Raw genomic sequence first — 9,414 nt, 5'->3', positions numbered from 1 at the left:
GAAGAATATTTTGTCATGAAACAAATGTTTTGTCATGTTTTCCTGATTATGTGTATGTATGATATTTCAAATTTAGGAATAAATTGATCTGAACTGTTCAGTTTTCTGCTCGTACTGTCATCTGTGTAAATGTGTACTTGTGAGTGTGATATATATGAGTGTGTATTATATGTGAGTATATACAGGAATCTAAAAGGACAGTACATGCCTTCTTGTCTTATCAGTAATTATAAAAATCTATTGTATACATCCCGCTCAAATAATCAAGTAGATGCCATTTTTAATTTTCAAAAACTTTTTAAAATGTAATATTTTTAATATGATTTAATATTAATGTAACCAACCACCTGTTTTCCTGTGATGTTATTGAAGGTGGTGACTATTTCTAGAAATTCTACGTTTTGAAAATATTTTAAAGCAAGAATTTATTTGTTTAAAATCATAATATAAGACGTTTTGGGAGTATTTTGCCTCCTCAATTCCAGGGTGAATTAATCTTTTATAAAAAATGTTACAGAAAGCTAAATTACTATTACAATGTTGTTATATTGTTGGCATATTATATATACACAATTTTAAGACAGAAAATAAAATTCCCTGTCACACAAATTCAGTTTGAGCCATCTCACTAATCTGTGATCTCCCTCACACAGCCGTCCAGACATCGCCCTCCTGTGGTTCCTCATCCCTTTCAAAGCCGTTAAGAACCTGGTGTGTAACCAGTACCGGTGGCTGACCATCAAGATCGTCACTGCTCTGCTGCTGTTCGCCATCTTGGGTCTGTTCCTGTACAACATGCCTGGTTACATGGTGAAGAAGATGTTGGGGGCTTGAAAGCTCCGCTCAGATTTTCCCAGTAATCAAATCATTTCACTTGTATGTTTCCCTCTCGTTCTTAAGAAAGTATTTAGCAAAATTTCAAAAGACATCAAGATGTAGATTAGTGCAGCTACAGTTTGCAATATTGCAAGTTTAGTATTGAACTAAATCCATCAACATGCAAATGTCTCATTATTTCCAAGTGTAGTTTTATCTAGCTTGAAGTATTATTATTATAATTATTATTATTGATGTTCTTGTTGTGGTTGCTGCTGTTGCAAAGCTTTTTTTTGCTGACTATTATTTTGAATTTAAAAGTAGCATCTGTATGACTTTTGAATTTGTGAACGTGACACCAATAAACATTTCACAGCAGCTGTTTGTTCATCTGTTCATATGGGCTTCATATTTAAGTTATTCCGTTTTTCTTGAAACAAACAACTTTAAGAACAACCTGCCTTTGTACTAATTGTATTTAAATCTAAAAATCAAACCAACATCTCTTCTGCAGTTACGAGGAAACTGGCATAAGCAGAGAAGATAAATGTGGAGGGAGATATTCTTCCTACTTTGAAGGTTACAACCGCTTACAAACAGTTTTAAAGTCTTAATTCATCTTAAATCAGTTTGTGTTTTCGATAAAAAACAAAAAAGGGATTAAAAAAATAAAAGATCTGGAGGATGCGGGCATCGATCCCGCTACTTCTCGCATGCTAAGCGAGCGCTCTACCATCTGAGCTAATCCCCCTGGTGGTCAAGCAGGAGACGGTTGTGTATTTTGAAATATGTACAGGATTTAATTATCATTTATTCCTTTTGGCGACGCGCCCATGAATTTTACACATGAATTGTTCGTAGCCCTCACACACTGTAATTTGACTGTGCTGTCATCTTATTATTATTTCAAAATATACAATATATAAAATGATATATCTTTAGACATCAGGCCGGATCACAGTGACGTCATGTTTCACCCACGTTCCAGTGTTTTCTCGTAACATGGAGAGTATGGATCACGTGGTGAGTGGACTTTACCGTCTGTTGTCTACATGTCCACGTCCTTTTATGTTTTTATGTCTTATATCTTCTGTGTTTTAACCCTTTGCTGAAAACACAAACTGTCCTCTGGGGACAAATACAGCTGAAAGTTGAAGTTAAAATAAACCGGAAGGACAGTGAATTCATAGCGACAGTCACTCTTCGTATTTTAAAATCTTAATTTAACTCAAATTAGTTTGTGAGGGCAAAAAAAAATAAAAGTCTGGAGGATGCGGGCATCGATCCCGCTACTTCTCGCATGCTAAGCGAGCGCTCTACCATCTGAGCTAATCCCCCGGCTGGTTTCATAAAGAACGTTCTTACGATTTTGTAATATGGTCAGTGGTTCAGTTATTAATTACTACCAATGATATATTGACGTGCATTAGATTATATGTATGTGTATTATATATATGTATTCATGTAAGTGTATAGTTTGTTGTATTCGTTGAGTGAAATTTTGACTCATGGCCTCTGTAAGCTTGTCATTGTTGCACTAGAAATCCATCATCACACAAAGCCATTTATTTCTCAACTGTTTATTTAGTCAAAACTCAAAAGATGAGCGTTCTGTAGATGTTTACACGGTCCAAGAATGCGAGTTCCAGAGCAGACGACAGCCAGTGTGCAAAGTTTAAAGAGCTTGGGAAGGACTGGGAGACTTCCTTGGTTAAAACTGGTTGTTATGACAGATCTCTTAATACCGAGTTTCTTTTCGAATAACAACTCATACATCCTGGGCTACCAGCAAATTAAAAGTTAAAAAACACAAAATGATTAGCAGGAAAAAAGACATGATAAAAGCTGTCATGTGAAAAATCTGTCCGTATCAATTCCGTGTCAGGCTTCCGAGAATCAAACATCAGCACTGCTACGATCTATAACCATGTCGTCGGTCTGCAGGCAGAGCTCCTCCTCCGCCCTGAACGATACAATGGCAACTAACCAGGATCGATCACAAAGTACATTTACAAAATATCACTCATTCACAGTCAATGTCTAACATTCTCATGCTCAGATATGTTTTGCGGATCCAAAATGTATAATTGCAGAGCACTGATCATTATACGCCTCGAGGCCATTACACCAAAGTATCTCCTCCAGTGTTTCCACATGCCACGAACCCTCCGTAAAACAAAATAAAAAGCTCGATGCAGCCTCAAACACACACCTCGACTCAAATCACATACCGGGGCCCTCGGTTTTCAGCTCACATACAGTAGGTTTTGCACCGATTCTGCTACAGAAAGTGAATCTTAATGAAATATAAGTTAAATAAATAAGAAATTGTTAAAACAAAGTCACTTTTGTTACAGTTTTAGTAGCTCTGGGAGTGTCCCGATGGCCCGTTGGAGCCGTGTTGTTCCGTGCTCTAGTAGAAGCATTAAGACAAATGACTCCATAACGAGCGAAGACACTGTTCTGTTCTCAGAAATCCAAATGTCAGTCATATTTACAGACTTAGATCCACTGTTTGCCCAAGCAACCTCCACGCCGGCGTCGACTCGATTTTCTACGTTACTCATGCTGAAATAACTGGGATATGTTGTACATTACTGTTATTGTTACTGTGTAAGTGGAGGCAGGGGTGAGCAGCAAATGATGCAAAGTATGTCGACGGCCAGAGGGTGGATGCAGGGGGGGGGTCCAACTGATGAGAAAGGAAGGAAAAGATGGACAGAGAGCAGGGATGATGGGAGGTATTTATAGAGAGCGTGCAGAGAGAGAGAGCAGAAAACAAATGAGGGCACTAAAGAAAAGGGAGAGCGGGGATGCCGGAGGGGAGGAGATGAAGGGTTCAGTATTCCTCCTGGTCCAGGTGAGCTTGTTCATCCAGCTCCTCGTCTTCTGGAGGCGCAAAGCCGTCCTGAGATAAAGAAAAGAAAAGCAGTGTTCAGCTTCTCCGCGTCAAGGAAGACATGTTTTCACCTCTGCCTTTTAGTTTGTTTGTTGGTCAGTTGGGTTGTTTCTGCGTTCGCAGGATTATGCAAAAACTACAGAACGGATGTCCACAGAAAGTGGTGCAAGGTTTGGAACATGGGCTAAGAAAGAACCCATTAAATGTGGGGTTTTGTTTTTCACTTTATTATTGAAAGATTGCGAGAATTTGCTGATATTTTCACCCATTTCCAAGGGAATAATTCATGGATCTTGATGTCACACGTTTTAAGGGAACTGATATTTATTAGTTTGTGCTTCCTGTAGTTTGGTTCCAAGTAAAAATAAAAATTCCTGATCACTGAGGACATTCAAACAGATAAATCCTCTCATTGACGATTTCTTTTATCGGTCTGCCTGACAACATTTAGCATTTTAATTCCCGTATGCTAAGACAAATATTTTACAGTAGTCTCTGTTGGATGTTGAAACACTTGTAATTCTAACAAAATTAACAGCAGTTAACTTGTTTGTATACATAAAAATATTTCAGTTCCCATGAAAATCTACCAGTGTACCAGTGTGGGTACTTCCATCATCGTATCTTGGTTTCGTCAATATGATATCTACCAACATTTCTGTTCCTCTGTTCACTTTTCATCTAACGTTCCAACTTCTTAGCTGGATAATAAAAGTAATATATCGCATTCACCTTCTTCTGCTGAGCTGGGATGTTTAACCCACGATTTTCCTGGACTAATGCTGTGTTATACATTTTATTACATGTCAAGTTGATTTTTTATTTTTATTTAAGTTAGGTTGCTTCTGGAACAGAACCCAGATGTTGTGGTTTCACTTTAGCCTCTCTGTAGTAATTAACACTGAGAAAATAAAAGAATTCCGTGGTGCACTGCAGGCCATAGATTTGCTGTATCAGACATACCTCTGTTGCGTAGAGAATGTGGATTATCCTGCTGTGGACGGGGTTGGTTTCACCCTCGTTCTCCTGGCAGATCAGCTCGATGTCCCGTAGTTTGCTGAAGTAGAAGTCTCTCTCCTTCTCTAGTCCGTCTACAGTCAACTTCATCTCCATCACCTGAGGCAGAAACAGAAACATGTGTTTACACTGGGAGTAAAAAGAAAGTTACAATGGACACAGCCAAAAATATTTCAATCAATATTTTATTAACACAGACATGAGTTCTTTCATCTTCTCCATTGTTCTGAAATATGTAAATCATGCAAATAAAAACTAAATTAGTGGTTTGAATGTAAATGAACTGCCATTGCTTTGGAAAAATGCAGCATAGATTAAACTGAAAGACATGAAAATAAGGCCCACAACCACATACACTGACACTGTTCTAATAAATACATTAAAGAAGTGTAACAGGAAAATAGGTTTGAGATCCCAGCATTGTTGGCATTTAAAACAAAAGTGAGCCAGAGTGCGAAACGTCCGAAACCCTGAAACTGATGTGACTAAATGGGATTTCAGCCATTGTTAATCTTATTGAATCTTATTTATTTACTCATGAGCTTTTCCTTCTGTAACATGTCATATTGTCTGTTGTAAATAAGATAATTAATGCAGTACAGTAATTGCTTTCAGTGGGTGTGAATCCACCAGAGAAAATGATAAGAGAAACCGATCAGGATGCGTCGACTCAATGTTGACATTGGATATCGTCTTATATCGACTCAAAGAGCTGGATCAGGTATCGTGACAATAGAGCTGACTAATATGTTTATGTCTGTGTGTGTTTACCACATGATACATACATAATAAGCAGTTTACCAGTAGCTGACATAGTACGGAGGGAGCAAAAAACTATGATTCAATCCTTGGTACGTCAACAAGTTCAGTGGCTAAAAAAGATCCCAGTCTCTCAGCTTATTAATTCAACATTGGATCTGTGCTCAGTATTGGTTTATGTACAAAACCCTGATATAAGTATCAGGACTACTACTCTCAGACCGTAGCTCCTCCATTCAACTCTACCTGTTGATTTAGCTCCATGATCTCCGCATCACTGCCTCCATTTCTAGACAAAGACGGGTTCTTCCTCAGGGCTGGAGTGTTGTGTTGGACCCGCTGTGGTGTTGGCATGTTTTTGGGAACTGTTGGAGATGTCCTCTGTGGTCCTGGATTTGGTCATAGATGGTGAGGGACGTTAATCATTTGAATGAAAACAGAGCCGCTGCATTTATTGTCTTTGGCTTCGTAGCAATTGTGGCGATGGATGTAGCGCATTATAGGGAGCTGATGTGATCAGCTTGTAGCATAATGTTGTGCCTTTGATATGATGTTTTGGTGAATAATATAAAAGACACAAATTGATATGGCCAGATTTCAAAGAAGCCCAGTGTAAAATTTAGGTTAAGAAACGGTTGAAAATCAAGTTTCAAAACTGCCAAGCCTCTATAAGTGCTTCAGCAGAGGAGTTTCACATCAAAGACAAAACATGCCAACTTGCAATACTACAGTTTTATAATAAATGCCCATTTGCAACCACACAGCTTGCCAGTGGCAAAGTCACTCGGCAGGCGTATGAGACACTACAAATCAAATTATAGCTTGCGCCATGATTTCCAAGCAAAAAGCTTTCATGGAGCCGGAGCAAGGCTGTTCAGGCTGACATTATTCTTGTTAGTAAAATGACACACACTTAGTTTTGTATGAGTCCAGCTTTCAGGCAGATGAAGCTGCACCTGTGTACTGCAGTACACAGGAAAGCACTGCTGCATTTGATATTTCTTTAGGTCCTCTGGTATTACGGGTCCCTGATGAATTAGAAGTGGGAGAGCAAGTTCAAACTGAAGTTGCGTGATGGGAGTTTGAAACCCCGCCAATGCTGCCTCCCGCCGCACACTGAGGGGATTTACTACAATCCCACCAGTGACTCGCTCATACCTACACAGTGTTGTGTTGCCTGTGAATGCTGGGCAGTGAGATGGACCTAAAGAGGACAGCAGTCATTCAGCGAATCGTGCTGCTCGCACCACTTGCTTACAGGGAGCGCCTTCGGGAACATCCAAAGCTCAGCCAGACCGTGCAGCAACGGCAAAACTGTCGGGTTTACCTGGGTTTCTCTTTGGTTTGTGGATAAAGTGATCACCTGGGTTGGGGGAAGGGACCACGTCCTGACCCTGTCTGGCTACTAAAGGGTCGTACTCCTTCCCGTCGTAGTTGGCATCGAAGAACTTCTTGAACCACTGCACGAATTCAAAGTTGTCCTGGAACTTCCCTTTTACAAGCTTTTCTACGGGAATGATCTGGAGAATGGAAACGGGAAATGCTAGAATAGCTCTGTGTGATTCAACATGCATCTTCAGCATCTTGTGTAAGAGATAATACAATCAAAAGTATGTAGTCAAATACATAATAATATGGTAAAGAAAGGATTCTGACTTTGTCAACACTCATCCGTTTAAAAGCTGCTTGAAGAACTTTGAAGTTGTGTATAAACTCATGCTCCAGCTTGGCTTGAAATTTGACCTTCTTCAGAAGGATGCAACCTGGAAACAACATGTCCATGAACTGGCAATATGATGCTCCTGGAAAACACAAAGACGTGGTATTTAGTGTCATCGTCCTGTTGGGGACAAAAGTCAGGGACGACCGACTCTCAGCTTTACCTGAACAGAGCTGTTCGATCTTGGTGCAGGTGAGATGCATAGAGTCGTTGACCCATGCCAGCATGTCATGTCGGCTGAGGTTGTCAATGGACACCGATGTGGAGTACACATTCACTGCCATCCCCTACCTGAGACAAACAGAGAGAGAAATAAAGTGGTGTTCAGTTCGCTGGATCGAAAAAAACAAAGGTTAGCCAATTTCAGTGGATTTAGGTGGAACTTTAGATCCACAAGAATACATTCCCCCCAAAAATCATAACAACATCATAATGTCAGTTATTACCCCTATAATGGAAGTAAACAAATTGCTGTTATCATATGATCAAGTTGGGCTGTTTGAAGACTTTGTTTTTCCTCCATCTGTCCGAGCTGCCCACAGTGACGTTCTCTGATTCGTTCCCATAACCTTTACCCATCCTATCAGACGTCTTGGACTTTGCACTTGACTTATTAAGGGTTAAAACTAATGATGATTACCCCAATCAATCCTTGTTTGTCCAATAATTGTAAAAAAGCCTTGTTACAATTTAAGTTGACGTCTCCAAACAACTTGTGATCAAACATTCAAAAGCCAAATCTTAATTGGTGTCACATAAGGCAAGCTGGAACTTTGACATATCTATAAATAGAATAGTTTCTATTATTGTTTCAGCTCTAGACTTCATTCACTTGAGGACCTTCTTTTTCTTGGACTAATTTCAATTTAGCCATATCCTGGATTTCTAATTTGCAATCTATACCATAAGCATCCAACCTTATAATCTATATGATCTGTTTATATGTTGAATATGTTGAAGATGACATTTTACGAAATGCAACTACAGCTCTCCGTGGAGGGGAGGTTGGCCTCTTTCTGCAGGTTTCTACCATTTCTTCCTTCTGTCCTATAAGGTGGGGAGAGATATCCCCCCCCCCCCCCCCCCTGTCCTTTCAGATCAAATATCCCAGACTGGCTCTGAAACCACTGCAGCTGATGGGGCCTGTAAAACCCAACCAAGCAATATTGGCCTGTGTGTCACTTGGATTTCCGACTGTAAACACCATGTGGTTTTAGTTTTAATCTACAGATGTGTCATGAGCACAATCCCCCCCACACACACACACACACCAGATTAAACAGAAAAACCCCTGAGCAGCTTTCCACATCTGACAGCTCCATGCAAGCCTCACTTGGATTTTCCACTCGGTGTCCCACCAACATTTGGATGGTGACACCAGTGAAGATGGGGGACTTTAAATGGTCTCCGAGGTCACACCATGTGTCTGCAGCTGGGAGGGATGACACCGACTGATTCCTGGTGAAAACACGGAGTGAACGCACGATCGGCGGCGCACATTACACCATGCACATTCCCCCACGGGGCTGCAGCCTGCAACCATGGCAGCCACAATAGAGAACACGCAGGTTCCGGCCACATTAGCAGAAGCGTGCGATCCCTCAGAAATAAGGATTTATTATTATTCTAGCATCGAGGGCGGCGGTAGAGGGGGTGGGGGTGGGGGGACGGGAAGTCAATCTATTCTCCAATGGATACAAAAATAAAAAAAATCCACTGGGCCTTTGCTCCGATAATGACTGCAGTAAAAAACAAAGTCCGGGACAGATGGGCGGGGGTCTGACATTTCAAGCCCGAGCCGAGAACAATAAATGAGCCCGTTCGGAAAAGCCGCAACGCTGGTCCTGCCGCGGCCCCCTCTGCAGGCCTCCCCGGATACACCTCCGGAGAGGCGGCGCTGGGTGAGATCTGCTCGGCGCCTGGGAATCAAACACGCATCCCTGAAACAAAGAGCAGCAACGGGACGCAGCGCAGGGTCCCGTCCACCCTCCTCCTCACACACACACACACAGACACACACGCACACACACACACACGCCTCCATACTCACTGTATTTCACGGGTGCTGTTATCACAGTGGCAGGTTTCCTTCTGTCAGTGGCCGCTGCCGTCGTCGGTGTCGGACCCTGCGCTGCGCTGCTCGCCTGGTAACGGGCCGCCCCTGTCTGCAACGCTCCGGCCCCGCACCGCGCATGCGCCCGAC

General features: G+C 41.5%; 1 protein-coding gene and 2 non-coding genes across 4 annotated transcripts; all 3 read right to left on the bottom strand.

The window, feature by feature from the left end:
- Nucleotides 1-1,494: 1,494 nt before the first annotated feature.
- On the bottom strand, nt 1,495-1,567 carry trnaa-agc. The gene has a single exon. It is a non-coding gene; the product is annotated as a tRNA-Ala (tRNA).
- Nucleotides 1,568-2,081: 514 nt separating this feature from the next.
- Nucleotides 2,082-2,154, bottom strand: trnaa-agc. Its single transcript has one exon. It is a non-coding gene; the product is annotated as a tRNA-Ala (tRNA).
- A 226-nt stretch (nt 2,155-2,380) lies between these two features.
- Nucleotides 2,381-9,414, bottom strand: mapre3a (microtubule-associated protein, RP/EB family, member 3a). Of its 2 annotated transcripts, none has more exons than XM_034576265.1 (7): nt 9,262-9,414; nt 7,375-7,502; nt 7,148-7,293; nt 6,819-7,011; nt 5,738-5,880; nt 4,679-4,831; nt 2,381-3,724 (listed from the first exon to the last, which is right to left on the bottom strand). In XM_034576265.1, the coding sequence occupies exons 2-7, from the start codon at nt 7,493-7,495 to the stop codon at nt 3,656-3,658; spliced, it is 825 nt and encodes a 274-aa protein (XP_034432156.1). In that variant the 5' UTR covers nt 7,496-7,502; nt 9,262-9,414; the 3' UTR covers nt 2,381-3,655. The 2 variants fall into 2 exon arrangements, with proteins under 2 accessions (XP_034432156.1, XP_034432157.1); XM_034576266.1 differs by having other exon boundaries at nt 6,855-7,011; nt 9,262-9,413.

This window comes from Hippoglossus hippoglossus, chromosome 22, assembly GCF_009819705.1.
Source record: "Hippoglossus hippoglossus isolate fHipHip1 chromosome 22, fHipHip1.pri, whole genome shotgun sequence".
NCBI lineage: Eukaryota > Metazoa > Chordata > Actinopteri > Pleuronectiformes > Pleuronectidae > Hippoglossus > Hippoglossus hippoglossus.
The sequence above is the reverse complement of the archived record's forward strand: the minus strand, read 5'-3'. Positions and strand labels throughout refer to the sequence as shown.

Coding starts and splice junctions, on each gene's coding strand:
- mapre3a (XM_034576265.1), bottom strand. CDS start 7,495: ATGGCAGTGAATGTGTACTCCACATCGGTGTCCATTGACAACCTCAGC. Junction 7,012..7,147: donor AACGGATGAGTGTTGACAAA/GTCAGAATCCTT, acceptor TCCATTCTCCAG/ATCATTCCCGTAGAAAAGCT. Junction 5,881..6,818: donor CAAACCAAAGAGAAACCCAG/GTAAACCCGACA, acceptor GACCAAATCCAG/GACCACAGAGGACATCTCCA.